At 43.9% G+C, this 20,976-nt stretch overlaps 1 protein-coding gene across 1 annotated transcript; it reads right to left on the bottom strand.

Moving 5' to 3' along the window:
- Positions 1–2,654: 2,654 nt before the first annotated feature.
- Positions 2,655–20,976, bottom strand: BCL7B (BAF chromatin remodeling complex subunit BCL7B). Its single transcript, XM_046667890.1, has 6 exons — positions 20,768–20,976; positions 17,965–18,040; positions 6,962–7,058; positions 4,591–4,761; positions 3,958–4,037; positions 2,655–3,696 (listed from the first exon to the last, which is right to left on the bottom strand). Exons 1-6 carry the CDS (start codon positions 20,857–20,859, stop codon positions 3,604–3,606), a joined length of 609 nt encoding a protein of 202 aa, XP_046523846.1. The 5' UTR covers positions 20,860–20,976; the 3' UTR covers positions 2,655–3,603.

The raw sequence follows: 20,976 nt of genomic DNA on the forward strand, positions 1-20,976 counted from the left end.
GTTAATCATTGGTGAATCTGTGTGAAGGGTACACATAGTTTATTGAACTATTCTCTCAACTTTCTGTAGTTTTGAAAATTCCCAAAATAAAAAGTTGGAGAAAATGGAAACTCAATTCCCTGGTTACTCCCCACACAACCCTGGGCTTCACGGCCTAGCATTGTTAGCTCGTGCAAACCTGCCCCGAGGAGTCTCTCCTAATACCACACAGGTATTCCAGGGCCCAGCCTCAAATGCCACCTCTTCCATAAACCTTCTCTGACCTCGAGTCCCCCCAGATTCTCCCCTGGACGCTGACACACTCCACCCTCTCCACCTCCCAGCACACACTCCCGTCTACCTTCTCTTTCTCACCAGACCATCAGCTCCTGAAAGGTGGAGACCACACGTCTACCAGTTGTACTTTACAGAGAACCCAGAAGGTTCTCAACAAATATTTGTAAAATAAATGAATGCTACTTTCCAAGACGGTGAGTGACTTGGGCATGAAAATCCTCCCATGCACTCACCTTTTGCATATTCCAAAATTCTCTTGGGCAAAATCCATCAAGCTCTATTGATCTTCTTTAGTGCTTACTCATATTCAATGAATTGAGTTAGCAGGCTCATGTGTATTTTTTTTTTTTTTTTGCTTGAGGAATATTAGTCCTGAGCTAACATCTGTGCCAATCTTCCTCCACTTTACATGTGGGTCACTGCCACAGCACGGCTGACGAGTGGTGTAGGTCCACACACAAGATCTGCACCTGTGCTGTGAAAGTGGAGCACCAAACTTAACCACTAGACCATGGGCAAGCCACTCATGTATTTTTCTTAGTAATTCAAACGTGCCTACACATTGGGCCTACCACTCCCCAGGGGGCATTTACAAGCTATTTGCGAATCACTTGCGATCATCTCCTGACTTTTCCTCTTCTCTTTTCCTTCTCATCCTCCTAAAACTTACCCTATCAAGATCCTCAGATGATGGTGGAGACTGCTAGCCTGAATCCCTTAGAATATCAATGAAGTGGTGTTAAAGTAGAAGTCAACGAAAGAAGAAAATGGTTTCTAGTGCACCTTTTTCATCATCCTCTATGTTCCGTTGTGGCCTCTGGTCCAGCACTTACTACTATTCTCTAGTGGCTGTGTAGAGGTCTAGCTCCTTAGCCGGCCTACTAGGCTCCTGTGTGCCAAGTCCCAGCACCTAGTCACAAAGTAACCACGAATGCCAACTGCTATCTCCTCTTGTTAGTTTTCCCTCCTGCGTACCTTTTGTGACACTTGATTCCAATAATTCTGTTTTTCATTTATAGAAACTCTATTTGGTCCTTTTCCAAATCTGCCTGGTCATTTTTATGGTCTCTTAGTCATTATACTTTCAATAATTTCCTTTGTTTAAACACATTAAAACATGCTTATTTTATGTACCACATACAACTCCAGTATCTGTGAAATTCATTTGACAACTTGATAGTACATGTTATTTTTTTTTTCTGGTGAGGAAGATGGGCCCTGAGCTAACATCTGTTGCCAGTTGTCATCTATTTTACGTGGGATGCCACCACAGTGTGGCTTCAGAAGTGGTGCTAGCTCCACACCCAGGATCTGAACCTACGAATCCAAGGTTGCTGAAGCAGAGCATGTGAACTTAACCGCTATACCAACAGGTCAGCCCGTTAAAACTTTCAAGGAAAAGCAAACTAGGGATGACAAAACAGGGCAGCAGAACTTGGATTCTTGACTTCGCCATGACACCTGGAGCCTCTAAGAGAAATGAGAGGGGCCGGCTGGGTGGCACAGTGGTTCAGTTCATACGTTCCACTTCTCGGTAGCCTGGGGTTCACCGGTTAGGATCCTGGGTGCTGTGGGTATGGCACCTCTTGGCAAAAGCCATGCTGTGGCAGGTGTCCCAGATATAAAGTTGAGGAAGATGGGCATGGATGTTAGCTCAGGGCCAGTCTTCCTCAGCAAAAAGAGGGGGATTGGCAGTAGTTAGCTCAGGGCTAAACTTGCTCAAAAAAAAAAAAAGAAAGAAATGAGAGGAATCATTTTAGGGAATACTGAAATGAAATTCTTGAACATATACAATGTAGAATTCTTTTCAACCATGACTCTGTTGTTTTTCCTAGGAATCAGGAGCAAAAAGGAACTCAGGACAGAAAACAGATTTGTGACTGCCAGGGCCTCAAGGGAGGAGCCAATGGGGACTGAGCACTTAATGGGTATGGAGTTTGTGTTTCTCTTTCTTTTTTACTATCAAAAGTTTGGAGCTAGACACTGGTGATGATTGCGCACTATCATGAACGTATTTAGCGCCACTGAACTGTACACTCGGAAGTAGTTACAATGGTAAATTCTACATTGTGTGTATTTTACCATAATAAAAAAATAAGTAAAAAAATAAGAAAGAATTCATGAATGCCTCCCAAGGACCTGGAGCTGAGGAAAACATGTCCAGTGGGTGCATTCAGCAACACAGGGACAGAAGTATAGTTCAAACTACATGACAACTTCCAAGGGAGTCTCCAAATCATTTTCATCAGAAAGTCACTCTGTGGGAGTAAGAGAATTGACAGGGCCCAGCCCCCAGCGACTTCATAAGCACTCAGCCACCACCCCCCAGCCCCTGCCCCCACAATCTTCCAGAATGAAGCACTCAGATACCAACAAGACATATTTCAAATAGTTTAATTTTAAAAATATTCTATTCAGTGCTAAAATATGTCTTCACTCACTGTTGCCCATTTCCATTTTCTTAAATTTTTGAAACAAAAAATAAAATCATAAAGTTCAATTAAACATGCAGATTTCAAAGAAAAGGGAACTTTCTAGAAAGTCTGAGCTGAAGGAGTACTGTGGGGGATGGGTATTGTTGTCAGAACCTCAAATTCTTGCTGGGGGAGTTTGTGGCAGGAGGCAGGGGAGGCCGGAATGAAATGTGCAGTTGAAAACAGGGAAGGCTGCATGTGTGCATGTGTGTGTGTTGGGGGAAGGGGATGGTTACGGTAAGGGACAAAGAACTGTCAGCAGCTAGACAGCCCACGAGAGGCAGGATAACCTCAGGAATGGGCAGAAGCGCAAGGACAGCAAGAAATCTATATGGACTTTTCTGCCCTCCTGTAGAGAAAAGCCCTTCCCTTCCCTCCAAAATCTCTACCCAGGCCTTCAACAGCAGCCTACAGGGCCCCTAGCCCCAGGGAAAGTCCATGAATCTACAATCTCCATTCAAGTTCAAGTAGCCCTAAGCCCTCTCTTCTCTAGAGGGCGCCTTCCACATCTCTTTCCTCTTGTAGAAGCGCCAGCAGCTCCATCCAGAGGTTCTAGAGCAGAGACCGCTAGCTGGAGGTGACAGATGAAGCTTGGGATGGCTGAACCTCCAGCCTACTTGAGGTGGAAAAAGGACATGAGTGCTCCTCTTCCCAAGAGCAAGCAGACACAGATGCCAGGGACAGGAAGATGACGCTACCACCCAAGTCCAGTGTCGGCCTTCCAGCCCAGAAGGTTCCTATGTGCAGGCTCTGGGCCCCAGGGCTTGCCCTTACCCCAGCAACACAGCACGGCCAGAACCAGAATGCAATAAATAGAGGCAGGGGGTCAGGAGGTGAAGGGCACAGGATGGTGCTAGCTTTCTGACGTTGTCTGCGGCACAGCAGGTTGGTCCACACAAAAGCGTTTCAGGGGCGGAGCACCTGAGTCTTCCTCTTCCTCAGCAATCTAGGAGCAGCCAGAGAATGAAATTATAGAGCCACCCCTCTGGACCAGAACCTCCCCATCCACCCTAATTACAACCTTGAAGCCCACTCCCAACTGCTCGCAGATAACCCAACTTCTTCTCCTACCTTCTAACCTGGAGACACCAGTTCCCCTTGCTGCTTCCCCACCCTACTACAGCACACTCGCCGCCGCAGATCCTTTCACATCAGCAGAGCCCTTACTTTCTTCCTAGACACTGGGAAACCCACAGTGCCTCCTTACCTGCGTCTCTAGTGGAACTGGTTCTTCCTTTGTGAGGGTGGGAGGTTCATCAGCAACTTCTGAGGCGGGCAGGGAGGGCTCTGAAAAGGCAGCAAGGTCAGCGTCACTGCGGGGCCTCCTGAGGGAGACGCCTGTGGAATCTCTGCCTCAGGCTGGGGGAGCTTTCCTCCCAGCTATGTGGAGGCGCCGTGGCGAAGAGGCAACACTGGCCGGAGAAGCCACATATATTATAAGAAACTCGTAAGACATAACGCAAAGTGCATCAACTCCGAAGTTAGACGGAATGCAATTGGAGACAACCAGTTCCACCACTCACTAGCTCCGTGATCTTGGACAAGCAATTTAACCTCTCTAAGACTCCAATTCCTCATCTGTAAAATGAGACAATAGCTGCCATTTCATAGGGTTTTTGAGGGACTTATCCCAGGCATCAAATATGAAGAGTACCTGATTCCTTTATTCTGTGAAAGGAGAAAATGCAACCATTCCTCAAAACAGCCCAAACTGCTAACAAATGGCTTGAGACTGCCAGGCTTTGAGGCACCTCCTCTAACCTCTTACTTTAAAGAGAAGCATCAAGAGCAAGAGGCAAGGCCCCTCCAAGATGCTCATCCGGGGTCAACTGAGACTCACCCTCAAGGATCTCCTGGCCCAGAGTAGGGGGCTGGGAGTCGTCTGTGCGGAAGTCAGAGGTGTGTGCGGGGCTCAGGGACTCGCTCTGCTGGGGGCTGGGGCTCGAGTTGGTGCTGCTGTCCACCTTGAGTTGATAGACGTCGGACACAGAACTCTGATTGCTGTTTTCATCTGAAAACCAAACATGACACAAAGGCAACAGCTGAGGGTGGTCACTTTCCTTGAGAGTAACTCAGTACAGAACCAGGGGCCTGGTGTCTCCTTAGGCAGCCAGAGACACCAAAGGGTACCAGGATCACTGCAGACACCCCTTGAGCCGAAGGCAGCACTTACGGGGCTTCTACACACTGCACATTATCAACAGAGTCTGTGTCGACTAATTCAGCATTTTCTATTTCACAACATATTTCTAAGCACCAGATGCAGCCAGAATCTTTAAGTGTATACAACATCTGTATTTCAGGAAGATCAGGATCTGCTTATTAATCCCTTCTTTATTACCTGCCAATTATAGATTGGACCTGGTGTTTTCTCACTGTCCAGCGGAAAGGAGGGACATAGCTGTGCCTCTCAACCTTCCACACAACACAAGATGAGTAGAAAATGATCAAATCTGCCTGGTACTCTTGGCCATCTGAAGGAGGGTGGTGGTGTGTGGTGGGGTCAGCTCTTTAGCTGCCCAGGCTCCACCCGAGTGCCTCGAGGATCAAGGGATTCCCACCTGGAAAGCTCTGTCTGAATGCATAGTCACCACCTAAGTTAAAAACACAGGAGTCAAGGACTCCTTCCTCTCCCTCACCTCCAGCGGCCAGCCACCAGATCTGCTCTACCCTACTGCTCTGACAGCACTTGCGTTCGTTCCTTCCTCTCCTACTGCCTTGGGTCAGGCCTCATTATCTCGGGCCTGCCTCCTGCAACAGCCACTGACTGCCCTTCCTCAGTCTCATGCACTCCCAACTGTACTTCACACCACTGCCACAGTGACCTTTCTAAATCCTTCGACAGTTCCCTGCTGCCTAAAGGATAAATTCAAACTCCAGTGCTTCTCCAGGCAGGCATGAGAGGCCCTATCACGACCTACAAAGTCCCTTCTGACCTCTAGGCTCATTCACTGCCTGCGTTCTTCTATACACACCCTTGGCTCCAGCCAAGCTGGACCCTGACCTAAAAGATGCTGCGTGCACAGATGTCTGGTATGACGCACTCTGTCCAGGCTTTCTGAAAAGCCCCATACACGCCAACATTCAGCTCAAGCATCACCTCCTCCACAGAGCCCTGCGTCCCAGGCTCCCTTGGGTGGAAATGACCATCCTGTCATTTCTGCTCCTGTTGTATCCTGTGTACACCTGCATTTATTTTACACACCAGTTTCCTTCCACTATACTCTGTGCAGGAAGGCTCTGTGCCTGACTGGTCTTTGAATCTCCAGTGCACTACACAGCACCTGGCACACAGTAGGGGTTCATTAAATGTTCACTCGTGAAAAGGATGAGATGGTGGCCAGACTGAGGAAACGAAGCCTCCTACCTCTCCCAGAACCTTATGATTGTGAACACCCTCCACACAGCTAGAGAACCTTTTCTCCTTCCTGTATCACCCTGACCTTGGGGGCCGGGGGAAGGTGGGAAGGGGCTACCTGCAGGCTCTCAGTCTAGCTTCAAAGAGACAACTGTAAGTCCTTTCTAGTCTTTCCTCCTCCAAGACCACTACCTTCTACACTAGGTGGAAGTAGCATTTTATTATAAAAAGAATAAAGCTCCATCACTTTTGAGCTTAGGCAAACACTTTTCTCCCCCGAACATCAGTTTCCTTAAATAGGGATAATGATAACTGCCTGGTTTACATCACAGGCTGATGTAAGGATACAAATGAGAAACTGAAGTGAAAGTGCTTCCAAAACAGTAACTGCCACGTCGGCGTGAAAGGTGGTATGAGGCCGGCAGCGCTGACACAGGCAGGACGTTCACTGAGATGGCTGAGGAGCACAACCTGTGCTCACAGTGGACAGCAGGTGCCCCGGCTTTGTGTGGCCTCCTCTAAGGCGCTATTATAATATACAGTCTAAAGAAAAGAGCTTCTGATCCAGAAAACCAGGACCTAACACAAGGTCTGTCACTCACTAGTTACGTGACTTTCAATCCGTAACTTCACCTCTCTATGCCTAGGTTTCCTTAAATGGAAACTGAGGATATTATCATCTATCTTGCAGGGTTATTGTAAGGTTTAAATGAAAAGACTTATGTAAAGTGCCTAGCAAGATACCAGCAAAATAGTAGGCACTAAAATGATCCATACAACTATTCCTCTTATTATTAATTGGTTCCTCTAAGTTTTCATTTTCCTGCAAGGAAGACATACGGATGCAACTCACCCTGGAATTCAAGAAGGAGAGAGGAATTGGCTGAGGCATCAGAGGGAAAGCCATTAGGTTCCCGGGCTGCTGAACTGTTCGATTTTGACTTTTCTTTCTAGAAAAGGAAAAAAAGAGGAATATGACAGAGCCAAGCAGGAGATTCACAGAGAGGGAGAAGGGTGCTGAGACACCACAGACGTCTGGATTAGGACTGAAGAGGAATAATGAGAGCAGTTTGAGAATCCAGGACGCAAGGAACAATAGAATCCTGGACAAAGTGCCCCCAAGCCTCAGTGTCTCTATCTATAAACTGAACCCTTCCAGAACTAATATGATGACTCAAAAGTGAGAGGCAGTGACATAGCTTCTACTCGAGCTCCCTGTGGTACTCTTTCTTTCTGCCCTGATCAGAATGCTCTATCCAACCTTTCACTATGTCAATGGGTGAGAAACATGAAATACCCCTTTGAGAAAGATTCCTGTTTTAGTACCACAGCAGGAAAAAAAAGTGAAAGAACAGCCCTCTAACTGGACAAAGGAAGGAGTCACTTTATACGTAATGCAAGCAGTGACAGGACAAACGGGCCCCTGCTGGCTCTATTCCTGACCAATCAACCCCATCCATTCAAAATGATCACCCCGTGTCCACCTTTGCCTGTAATATTATTTCCTTCAAGCAGGTTGCAGGTTACACATGTAGGGGAACCACAGTGGGAAGGTAAGCACTAACTTGCAACAAACAACCCGGGAAAGGACATAATCTAAGCATTTGCAAATGAGACCATCCCAAAAGGCAAAACGTTCAAATCTGGGTAATCTCAGATTTCCTAATTCATGGGCCAGCCCTGATGGCCTAGTGGTTAAAGTTCGGTACGCTCTGCTTCAGTGACCTGGATTCAGTTTTGGGTGTGGAACCATACCACTCATCTGTCAGTAGCCATGCTGTGGAGGCAGCTTATACAAAACTAGAAGGACCTATGACTAGAATATACAACTATGTACTGGGGTGGAAAAAAAAATTACTAATTCATACTTTTAATACATGTCTATTTATTGTACATGCATCATACTAGCATTACAATTTACAATCCTACCTCTGTAATAAACCAACTGTACACATTTATGCATGTCCTTCCCTTCATTCTTTCACATGCAGACATAATTTTAATGTAATAACACTTCACCATTTTACTACACAAGCTACATAAACATGATTTTTAACAGCTGCATAACATTCCATACAACATAATACACTCAATCACTTCTCAACTACGGGGCATTTAACTTTAATTTATTTAGGATTGTGTTTATTTATTGCTACTAGGAATAAAGCCCCATTGCTCAACTTCTACTTCTTCCTGGATTATTTTATTTGAATAAATTCAGAAAAGAATATTCCTTCTAGATCAAAAAGTATAAACATTATTTTTCTTGTAAAACACTGTACCTCACCACTCTCTAAAGGATGATGGCAATATATTTGATGTACTAGTTTCACTAAGAGTCATGCCAACATTTGGCTTTACCATTTTCTTTTTCTGATCTCTGACTTATCTTTATTTTAATGTTCTGTGTTCAGGTAAAATACGTAATTCATTATAGGAAATGCTGAAAATACAGAAAAAGAAATGAAAACCACCCACACAACCAGAGACAATCTATACAGATATCTGTATAAAAATGGATCATGATGCAGTATTATAGCTTGCTTCCCTTTTCCCCTTCACCACATTAAAAACATCTTCATATGCCACTGAGTAATCTTCTACATATCTTTTCTAATGGTTACAAACCTTTACAAGATACAGGTACACAATAACTTAATGAATTCTCTACAATAAGATCTTTATTTTGCTTGCAATTTATAAATACAACAAACAATATTCTAATGCTCAACACCATAGATGTACCTTGCACACATCATGATTATCTCCTTAAGATAAATTCCTCGAGGTAACACGTCTAGATCAAAGGGATAAATATTTTGAAAGCTTTTTTTCCCTCTCGGCTTTATTGAGGTATACTTGACAAATAAAATTGTAAGACACTTAAAGTGTATGCTGTGGTGATTTGATACACATATCCATTGTGAAAGGATTCTTATCATCCAGTCAATTAATACATCCATCACTGAAAGCTTGTAAACATACATATATGATCCACTTAACCTGTAGAAAGTTTGCACCAATTTACTCTTCCATCAGCAGGGTCCCACTCCCTTGTATCCTTCACATTTTTTCCTTACCAATTTGATCACCATTTTCCATTTTTCCCAATCTAATAGATCTATGCTAGTACCTTAGGAGATGGCACACTACCATGGACCACTGGAGGGTGGATAAACTGATGGACCTCAGTGCCCAGCTCAGAAATCAACACAAACACTGTGAGAAGCCCTTGGGAGAGACAAAGGGACCTGAGCCCTGGGCAGGGAGAATTTGAAATAGGAAAGGGCCAGGGGCTTATTATGTGAGAAGTCGGTTGAGGGAGACTTTCCAGCACTGTCCTTCCCCCAAATATACACACACTACCCAAGAGATTTAACTGTCCAACCTTTGGGTAATGGCACCAGCGGAGCCAGGGCTGGATGAAGAATAAAGGGGGGCTCCAGAGCCCCCCCAACTTTCACCCACCAGCTCCTTGGGCTTGGCAATGACCAGGAAGGGTGGCTGCTCCCAGATAAAGGTAGCACGTGTAAGACCAGTACTTGGGAGTTCCCTGGCAGGCAGGGGAGGATAGGAGAGGGAGAAAGGGAAAGGCTGAACCCTGAGGCTAACCCCATTCCCTGAATTCATTTAGAGGAGGGCAACCAGAGTTTAGGCTTACATCCTCCCTTCAGTTACATATTACTAGCCAAGGCAGCTCAGAGGGAGTAAGAGATGAGTGCACAGAAAAAGCGAACCAGACATTAGAGGGAAATTAGCACCATGAAAGACAATAAACAGAACAAGGTATACCAGAAGCAGCAGACTAATGAGACAGAAGAATTTAAATAAAACATGGCAAGTCTCCTCAGAAAGATAAGGATGATAGTGGAAAGCTGTTTTGAAGAAGAATCAATTAAGGAAATTTGGCATGAATAATCTAATTGTTCAAAATAAAACCTGAGTGAGTTTAGTAGTAGATATAGATACAGCTGAAGAAAAGAGTAATCGCAAAAACTAGGCTGAGAAATCAGAATATATGAGGAAAGAACAAAGAGATGAAACAAATGAGAGAAAGCTAAGAAACAAAGAAGCTAGACGTGAACATCACAGGATATTCTTACAAAAGTTCTAGATCAAAGATAGAGAAGTAGTCTAAAAGTTTCCAGGAATACAAGAGGATCACCTATAAAGAATCCAGAATTAGACTGACAGCAGAGTCTCAACAGCAACACAAGAAGCACAACAGCTGAGCAATAGTTTCAAAATGCTGACAGAAAATATAATTTTTTTTTTAAGATTGGCATTCAAGCTAACATCTGTTGCCAATCTTCCTTTTTTTTCCTTCTCTTTCTCCCCAAAGCCCCCCAGTACATAGTTGTGTATTTCTAGTTGTGCATCCTTCTAGTTGTGGCATATGGGATGCCACCTCAGCATGGCCTGATGAGCGGTGCCATGTCTGCACCCAGGAACCGAACTGGCAAAACCCTGGACCGCTGAAGCAGAGCGCATAAACTCAACCACTCGGCCATGGGGCCGGCCTCTAGAAAATATAATTTTGAACTTAGAATTTCATATACAGGTAAAATGATTAAACGTGAAAGTAAAACAAAGATATTTTCAGAAAGTTTTCTCCACAAAAGCCCCCTTTGACAAAACTCTTGAAGGATGTATTCCAGCAAGAAGAGAAACGAATCCAGGAGAAAGCAATAACAAATAGGCATAAAGGGATAGTAAATACTTAGTAATGTTTATTTTGTCTAATTAAACAATGACTAAAACAAGATATATCTGTAACAAGTGAAATATCTGAACTGAAATCCTAGTCAAAACTAAGGACAGCGTAAGGATGGACGTGGGAAGGGGCAGAGACCAGAGTTAATTAAAATGTGTTATGAGTGTTATCAGGTTCAGAGGGAAAACACAGATTTGGATAAGCTTTATACATTGATAGGGATAAATAATAAGTTTTACTAAGTTAGAGGTAGCGAATAGAAAAACAAAAGTAGAATGCAGAACTTTCAAATCATAAGAAAATTTGTCTAGTCATCATGAGGTGAAGAGAGAGAAAAAAAGAAAGTGTATCATGGCAGAAATTCTTGTCTATATTAATGAAATTTTTAGGTGGTCACATTTTCCCAGCCTTCCTGGCCACTAGGCAAGCCACGAGCTATTATGAGCACATACAGTGAGTGTATATATCCTGAACTGAATTCTAGAAAACTCCTTAAATTCACGAAAATACTATTTGCCCGTCCTTCCACTTCTCCTGCTGCCTGCAACCCGAATGTGTTGAATGAATGGCTCAACCTTGGAATACAAGGTCAAAAATGAAGCAGAAGGAAGGGGGTTCAGAAAAAACAAATGGAGCAACGGAACGAGGAGCTGTCAATGAGTAAAGAGTTTTAGTTTTGCAAGATGAAGAGTTCTGGAGATTGGCTGCACAACAAGGTCAACGTACCTAACACCACTGAACTGTACACTTAATAAATGGTTAGGGACTGGCCCCATAGCCGAGTGGTTATGATGGCACGCTCCACTTCAGCAGCCCAGGGTTTTGCCAGTTCAGATCCCAGGCACGGACATGGCACCACTCATCAGGCCATGCTGAGGCAGCGTCCCACACAGCACAACCAGAAGGACCTACAACTAGGATATACAACTATGGACTGGGGGGCTTTGGGGAGAACAAGAGGGAGAAAAATTAAAAAATAGTTAAGAGGGTAAATTTTATGGTATATGTATTTTACCATAATTAAAAATAAAGTAACATGAATAGTCATTACTCTCTGAAAGATTAAATTTAAAAAAAAGGAGTAGAAAGGTTGGAAGAAACCTGGGTCTCTTAGAGCAGAACCATCACACCAGCCCTGGACTGTACACTTCTGTTCCTCTAAGAAAAAGAACAAAATAAACTTCTTTTTGTTGTGAGGAAGACTGACCCTGAGCTAACATCTGTTGCCAACCCTCCTCCTCTTGCTTGAGGAAGATCGTCACTGAGCTAACATCTGTTCTAACCTTCCTCTATTTTATGTGGGATGCCACCACAGCAGGGCTTGACGAGCGGTGCTAGGTCTGTGCTGGGGATCTGAACCCGCGAACCTCGGGCCACCAAAGCAGAGCGTGTGAACTTAACCACTATGTCACTGGGCCAGCCCCTAAACTTCTTTCTTAAACCACTGTCATTTTGAGTTTTCTGTCACCCACAGCTAAACCTAATCCTAATGTGCCCAAAAAGCAGAAAATGTGAAAAGGGGGGAAAAACTGAATTAGAAGACATAGCAGTCAAATATAAATCAAAAGAAGACAGGGTAGAAATTATAATACCAGACAACATAGAATCTGAGGCCAAAAAGAGGTGGACATAAGGGACAAAGAGAGACATTATACACTGGTAAGGGGAATGACAGATCAAGATGATATAACAACCATGACATAAACATACACACATCAAAAACAGAGTGTCAACGACATAAAGTCAAAATTGACTTAGCCACAAAGAAGCAAACAAACGCACAATTTCACACACTCGTCTCAGAAACATATAGAAAAAAACATACAAAAAAAAGCAAAGATACAGAAGATTTGGATATCATGATAAATGATTCAATTGTTTCATTTCATACCTAAGAGTATATTTGTTTTAATCACAAGTAAATGGTCCAAAAATAAATCATGAACTAGGTCACAAAAAAAGTCCCACTAATCCCAAGGAACTAATATCCTACCAATTTAATAAAACAGAGTACCAATTTTAAAAGGATAGCTAAAAAAACCTCACATATCTAGAAACTAAAAATCTTTCTATCAAATAATCTTTGGGTTAAAGAGGAAACCAAAGAGGAACTTACAAAAAATTTAGCTGATGATACCATCAATGATATTTTGACATTCATATATGTCAAAAGTTATGGGAAACTACTAAAGAAGTGAAATGTATTTCAAAAACAAGAAAAACTAGAAAAAAGATCTAAGTGTTCAATACAAGAAGCTAGGAAAACAACAGAGTTAATCTAATAAAACACAAAAAAGGGAAATGATGGTAAAAACTAATGAAATAGCAAACAAAAGACTGACAAAATTACAAGATGATTTTTCATAAAGATTTTAGAAGAGGTGACAAGACAGATCACATTGAGGAAAAAAAATGCAAATAACAAATGTGAAAACGGCAAAATAATTACCAATATAACAGGGACTTCAAAGTACAAAAGAATATGATAAGTAACTATGTATCAGTACACGTGAAGCTCTGACCAGCGTTCTTCAGCAGGGGTACTGCCGACATTCTGGACAGGCCAATTAACTGTTCACTGCACAGGACTGAATGACACACTGCCAACAGTTCAGCATCACTGGCCAATGAAGAAACACCCTGCCTCATTTCTAAACGCTCCTGGGGAGGCAGGGAAAGTGGGGAAGACCCAGCACTGCCCTCTATTAAAGAACCAATGGCACACGTGAAGTGGGGAAATTTCTGGAAAATACATAAAAGAGCAAAACAAGTATCAAAAAAAAGAGAAAACCTAAATACATCAATTACCATTAAAGCCACTGTACTCCCCCCACCAAAAACTCAGACAGGAGTAAAAGTGAGTTCCATTAAACTTTCTCATTTTAAACCAGTTGTTCCAGAAATCAAAAAAGAAGAGAAATTGCCTAATTTGTTTTAGGAGGCTGGTGTAATCTTAATACCAAATCAACGTAAAGACAGCATAAGAAAAGAAAGTTACAGACCAATTGTACTAATGAACAGATGCAAAATCTTAAATGAAATATTTGTGAATTGAATGCAATATTGTATTAAAAAAAGTCTCAAAAACCAACAAAAACAAAGCATGTCCACATAGAATTCGTCTTAGGATCAAAGAATGGTTCACCATCAGAAACTTTATTAATATAATTCCCCATATTAATAGATTATTGATTAGAGAAGGAAAATCACATGAACATTTCAGTAAATACAGGAAAAGCAGCTAGATAAAGACCAACACCTATTCATAAAATTGAATAAATCTTAGAAAACTAAAAAAAAGGAATTATTTACTTACTTATTTATTTTGTTGAGGAAGACTGGCCCTGAGCTAACATCTGTTGCCAATCTTCCTGTTTTTGCTTGAGGAAGATTGTCACTGCACTAACATCTGTGCCAATCTTACTCTATTGTATGTGGGATGCTGCTACAGCATGGCTTGACAAGCACTGCTAGGTCCATACCCGGGAACCGAACCTGCGAACCCTGGGCCACAGAAATAGTGTGTGCGAACTTAACAACCACACCGCCAGGCCAAACCCCGGGAATTTTTTTTTTTTTGATGAAGATTAGCCCTGACCTAACATCTGCTGCCAATCCTCCTCTTTTTGCTGAGGAAAAGTGGCCCTGTTCCTCCACATTATATGTGGATGTCTGCCACAGCATGGCTTGCCAAACGGTGCCCTGTCCACACCCGAGATATGAACCTGTGAACCCTGGACCGCCAAAGCAGAACATGTGAACTTAACCGCTGCACCACCGGGCCAGCCCCATCCCAGGGAATTTTTTATTTTGATAAAGGCCACCTTCCCAAAAACTTACAGCAAGAGAGAAAACTCACTCTACTTGACATTAAGCCATTCTAAAAACTGACAGTACATAAAACAGTCACTCCAGTGCAGGAACAGATAAAACAAAACAGAATACAGAGTTCAAACAGATATAGATAGGAACAGGTACACAACAGAGATGACATCACAAATCAGTGGAGAAAGGATAGATTACTTAATAAACAATATTGGGGAAATGGCTCACTGTATTAAAGAAAATTAGATCCATATTTCCACTATTGAAAAAAAACCAAGAAACCTACATGGATTAAACATCTAAATGTGAAAGTTAAAACTGAAAAGCTAACAGAAGATACAGAAGTTCTTTTTTTCTTTTGGTGAGATAGATCGGCCCTGAGCTAACATCCAATGCCAATCTTCCTCTTTTTGTTTGAGGAAGATTGTCCCTGAGCTAATATCCGTGCCTGTCTTCCTCGATTTTGTATGTGGGATGCTGCCATAGCATGGCTTAATGAGCAGTGTGTAGGTCCACACCCAGGATCCGAACCAGCAAACCCCAAACGCTGAAGTGGAGCATGTGAACTTAACCACTATGCAACCAGGCCAGCCCCAGAAGTCCTTAATGACCATGGAACAGAGAATAATTTAGAAACAAGACCCAAAAGGTAAAAAATGTAAGGACAAATTCATTAATTTGACACAAAAAAATTAAAGGACGTTATGACAAAGTTATCAGACAAGTGACATGTCAAAGACATCTGCCATGTACAAAACTGACCAGTTTTTTTATATCTAAAATATCAATCAAAGAATCCATGCAAATCAGAAAGGTAAAGACGTGAAAGGCATTGCAAAAATGGGTGCAGCTGTGGGGCTGGCCCCGTGGCCGAGTGGTTGAGTTTGTGCGCTCCGCTGCAGGCAGCCCAGTGTTTCGTTGGTTCGGATCCTGGGCGCAGACATGGCACTGCTCATCAAACCATGCTGAGGCAGCATCCCACGTGCCACAACTAGAAGGACCCACAACGAAGAATATACAACTATGTACCAGGGGGCTTTGGGGAGAAAAAGGAAAAAAATAAAATCTTTAAAAAAAAAAAAAATGGGTGCAGCTGTTCTGGAGAGAAATCTGGCAGCATTTAGTAAAACTAATTACATACGTACACCCTGTAACAGAGCAATCCCACTCCTGGGCATCCAGTTCAGAGAACACCTCCCACAAGTCCTCAAGAAGAATGGTTTAAGGGATGCCCACTGCAGTCATCTGTGCTAGTAAAAAGCTGGAGACAACACAAAGAAACAGACCCATAGACAGACACCTGAAATATGACAAAGGTGGTTCTACAGGGCAGGAGGAAAGGAATAGTCTTTTCAAAAAACGGTTCTGGGACAAATGCATATCCACATGGAAAAAAATGAAATTGGGCCCTCTACTTCAAAATATACAAAAATCAACTCCAGGTGTGTTATAAACAGTTACAGAATAATAAGCTTGTAGAAGATTACAGGAAGAATATCTTTGTGGCCTCAAAAAGTAAAAGATTTCTTAAGACATTTAAAAGTACTAATTATAAAGAAAAAGATTATTTTGTCTACATTAAAATTTAAAAAGTTCTGTTACTCAAGGCAGCATAAACAGAGTGCAAAGCCAAGCCACGGAATGGGCAAAGATACAGAAAGTATAATCAATAAAAGATTTGTGTCCAGAACAGAGAGAATTCCTGTAAGTCATAAGAAAAAGACTACAACCAAATAGACTTAAACAGGCACTTCCTAAAAGACAAAATCCAAAAGGCTAATAAATACCGAAAAGGTGCTCAATCTCATTAGTAATTACACAATTAGCCATCAAATTAAAACCACAACGAGACATCTTTACATATGAGTCCAACAATGCCAACTGCTGATGAGGATTGGAGCAATGAGAACTCATATTTCTAGTGGAAATATAAATTGGTACAATCACTTTGGGAAATAGCTGGTATAGGTCAAAATATACATAACCAAAGACTCAGCAATTCCACTCCTAGGAATATATCCTGGGAAAACTCATGCACATGTTGACCCACATACTGAATAAGAATGTTCACAGGAGCACTGGTCCTATTACTCCAAACTGGGAACACCCCAAATATCCATCCACGTGAGAGTTGGAAAGATCAATCACGGTACAGTCCTGTAATAAAATTCCATACAGCAAGGAAAAGGCACAAACAGCTCCGAAGACGAACGGATGAATTTTACAAATGTAATGCTGAGCAAAAAAGCAAGACACACAAACATAGATACTTCATGATGCTGTTTATATAAGGTGACAAATGTTTACGAATGACCAGAGAAGTGGTAAGAAAAGCAAAAGCAGGACAGTGATTTCCTCTAGAAAGGAGGCAGGGGTGCTGGGAATAGTCCAAGAGAGGCCTCTGCGGGAGTTGGCAATGCTCAACGTTTTGACCTGGGTGGCTTTTACAAGGGTATTAGCTTTATAATTATTCACTTTACTGTACACTTATATTTTATGTACTTTTCTATATGTGTTTTATATTTGAGATATTTTTAAATAGGTAGGGAGAAAAAAAGTGGAGACAATCTGGGTGTTGATCACCCAGGGAATGTGTAGATAAATGTATTCGCTGCAGATAAGAGAATACAATGCAAGGGTCAAAGGTTAACAACTCTATTTACAATTACAGAAACACAGTTCTCAAAAACAACGCTGAACAAAAGAGAAGAAATAGAGGTTTATAGGACAAAGCTATATATAGAAGTAAATTTTTTAAAAATACAAACATGAAACAACCCTATGTATTTTTCAAGAATACACAGGTGTCCAAATAAACCCAGGGAAGAGGAATTAGAAAGGAATATATGCTTAATAAACACATAAAATACACTACAGTGGGTAGCTAAGTGGATAAGAACAGGAGTCAGCAAACTTCTTCTCACAGGGCCAGATAATAAATATTTTAGGCTTTGCCCACCATTAGGTCTAGGGCAACTACTCAACTCTGCCATTACAACTCAAAAGCAGCCACAGACAACAGGGAAACCCAAGAGCATAGCTGTGTTCCCATCAAACTATACTGACAATCACAGGGAGCAGGCACACCTGGGCTGGAGTTCGCCAAGCCCTAGAAAAGAGGAATGGGTTAAGGAAAGGGAACAAAGGGGAAAATAATAAAGTGAGAGAGGCTTTGCGTGGACCAATGACAGAGGGTGCCTTCAAGTATTTTCAACTCAATTCTGGGGAAATAAATTCCTTTAAAATGAAGAGGTGATCAAAGAAAGAAAAAAAGGAAACGGTACCTTTTTGTTGTTTTGATTTTCTTCCACACTTACCTCCTTGCTGTCTGTCACAGGAACCCACTTAAATATCCTAAGGGACGTGTCACCCACAGTCACCCACTTTTTCTCCCTAAAAGAAAGACACTTCTTAGAACTGACAAATAATAAAATTGATTTTCTGTTCACAACTTGTGCTTTTCTACTTTTCAGCAGACCATTCAATCCTAAACGCCTTCCAAACTTCCTCTCTGTCAAATCATACCTTAACTTTCAGTGCAAAATCACCCCTTCCAGAAGACTTCTCTACCAAGCTCCTTTACTCTGAAGCCTCTGCTTACCACCTTTCCTTACGTAAAGTGTACCAAAGCCTTGTTCCTCAAAGACTGCACCAATACAGAGTACCAGCACATTTTCACACTCAGGTATCGACCCGACCATCATTTATTTTCCAAAAACTAACTCAATTCCATTGATACTCATAAAGCCCTATGAGACAGGGCCCTGCGGGAGGTAAAGGATATGTAAGATATGGTCCGTACCTTGGGAGCTCATAAGAATGCAAAAGGTAGGTAAGCAAATCATTCTAACACATGAAGGCGGCAGGGAAGGTGAGAAGGAGGCTGAAAGACAGAGTAAGATTAGGATATACCACGGAAATGTGGAGAACTCCTGTGACTCCTGTGGAACTCTGGGTTGAACCACGATTCCATTTAACAATAATTGCAGGAGCGGGATAGGATGCTTGCAGCTAACAGAACCGAGCCTTACATTGGTTTCAGGAAGAGGTGAAGGATGAGCCACGGAAAGACTGCTTTAAGGCTTTATTTCACAGAGGAAGTTACTTTTGAAATAAAGCTTTAAAAAAATGAGTAGTTTTTTTCTCCTGTGGAAAGACAAGTGATATCCTCGAACAGAGGAGTAGCTTATGGACAAGTAGGGCTGGGGAGCTTGAAACATGATTTCTGAAAGTTTCATGTCCAAATTTGAGGTTACAAAAAAGCAAAAAAAAAAGAGTAATGGCTGTTACTGTTGCTATTGCCGATGGTGTTCAGCAAATAATGATTTCACAGAAATGCAGAGACTGTGATGTAACAAAAAGAAGAATGGACTAAAGACTTAGGAAACTGGAATTAATTCCTGGATAAGCCACTCCATTTCCTCATTTATTCAACAAACATTTAATATTCAAGACCATACGCTAGGCCCTGGGCACACAGGGAACAGGATGCACAGTCCCTACCCTCACAGAGCCTGCGCTCCAGCTGGAAGCAGACATCAACCAACTCGCTTCACAGCCACTCAACCGTTAGGTTTACCCATATCAAATCGCCTTTAGCGTAGGTTACAAAGTCAAATACAAAAAACGTCATGCGATTCAACTTAATACAATTGTGGAAAGTTCTATGAAGAGGACCTGACTTAGACTGGGGATCTTAAAAGGTGTCCTTGAGGAAGCAACTTTTGAGCAGAGCTGGGAGTTAACCAGGCAAGGGGGAGGCGAGGGCAGAGGGAGGAGGCCAGGCAGCAGAGCAGTAGTGTGGCTCCCGCTGAAAGATGGCCGGCATCCTGGGAAAGACGGTGGTTTGAGCTAGGCTGCTGAGGCAGGAAGGACCATCTTCCGTCTTTTTCCTGAGAGCAAGAGGTCACTAAAGCATTAGCCTAAGCAGTGGAGTGCTGTGAGCAGACTTACACTTGAGAAAAATGAAATCACTCAGTACGACAACATGGACGGACTGGTAACAAACAGGAGCTGAGGCAGGGAGATGGCAGGGAGGCTGGTACACAGTTTCAGCTGAGAGAGGATGGATGCTCCTCTGGCCTAGGCTGCTGACCCCGCAGAGATGGCCAGAAGAGAAAGAAACGCCTGCCAATTCTTAGGTTTCACCAAAACCCAAGGACGACTCGATTTGGAGGGGGAAAATCATTAATAACTTATCACTCATTAATATTTATGAGTCCCAACTATATATGAAGCCCTTAAAGAGAGAAGGAATTTGGTCTTGTGGGGAAACGGACAAGTAAACACGCAAATCAAGTCCAAGGTACCGATGCCCCCAAACGGGGTAGAGGGCTGGCAGCGGGAGGACTTGCGGTAGGCTCCCCGGAGGGAGCCAACACCCACCCGGGCTCTGAAATCAGCAGTAGTAACCAACTAGAGAAAAGCAGCCAAGAAGGTGGCGCACACAGGCGGCCGTGAAAGTCTAACGTGATGCGCGGACAGCCGGCGCCGGCAACGCACGTTCCGGGAGCCGGTCCCAAACGAGGCAGGTGTAGACGACCCTACTCACGGCTCCAGGGCCCCCTAAGAAGACGCCGACCCAGCGCGCCGCGTGGGGGCCGGCACGAGGGGAAGAGAGGGCTCCGATTTGGACGACCACGCCTACTCCCGCGGCAGACGGGGGCACAGAGAACCTCGCCGCAAACTCAGCCCAGGTGGTACGTGGAGCGCTCAGTATGGCCCGCGGGAGACACTCAGAGATGCCAGTCTACTACGAGGGGCAGTTCGGGACTCTAAGGGATCCAAACGCCGGGGGAACGGCGTGGGGACGAAGCCCGCGGCCGGCTGCGCGTGGGAGCCAGACCCCGGGCCGGAGGGCGGCCGAAACCCGGTGGCTCCTCCCGGCGGCGCGAGCCCGCGGGCAGGTGGGCGGGCCCGCGAGCCGGGCGGCCCGCTGATTGGTCGCGGCCGGCACACCCTCTGACCTCACGTCGACGCGAGCTGCACCCTCCTCCCGCCTTCTCCGGCTCCCCCTCCCCCCAGCGTCTGCCGGTCGGCTCCCGCCCCGCCCGCCAGTCCGGCGCTCCTCAGGGTCTGGGCCGGCGACCCCGGCCAGCGCCCTCAGCCCCGGCCCCTCACCATTTCCGCACTTTCTCGATGGCCGCCATCACCTTCTTGATGTCGTCCTTGGCCCGGCTGCGGGTCTCGGCCCGGACCGACCGGCCCGACATGGCGGCGGAGGAGCGGCGGGGGCCGGGGCACTGCTCCCAAGACGGGAAATCGCGCGCCTCACGCGCCGCCGCCCGCCCGCCGCAGCAGCGTCACCGCGGCCGTCGCCCCCTCCCTGC

Source organism: Equus quagga, chromosome 7, assembly GCF_021613505.1.
Source record: "Equus quagga isolate Etosha38 chromosome 7, UCLA_HA_Equagga_1.0, whole genome shotgun sequence".
Classification (NCBI taxonomy): Eukaryota; Metazoa; Chordata; class Mammalia; order Perissodactyla; family Equidae; genus Equus; species Equus quagga.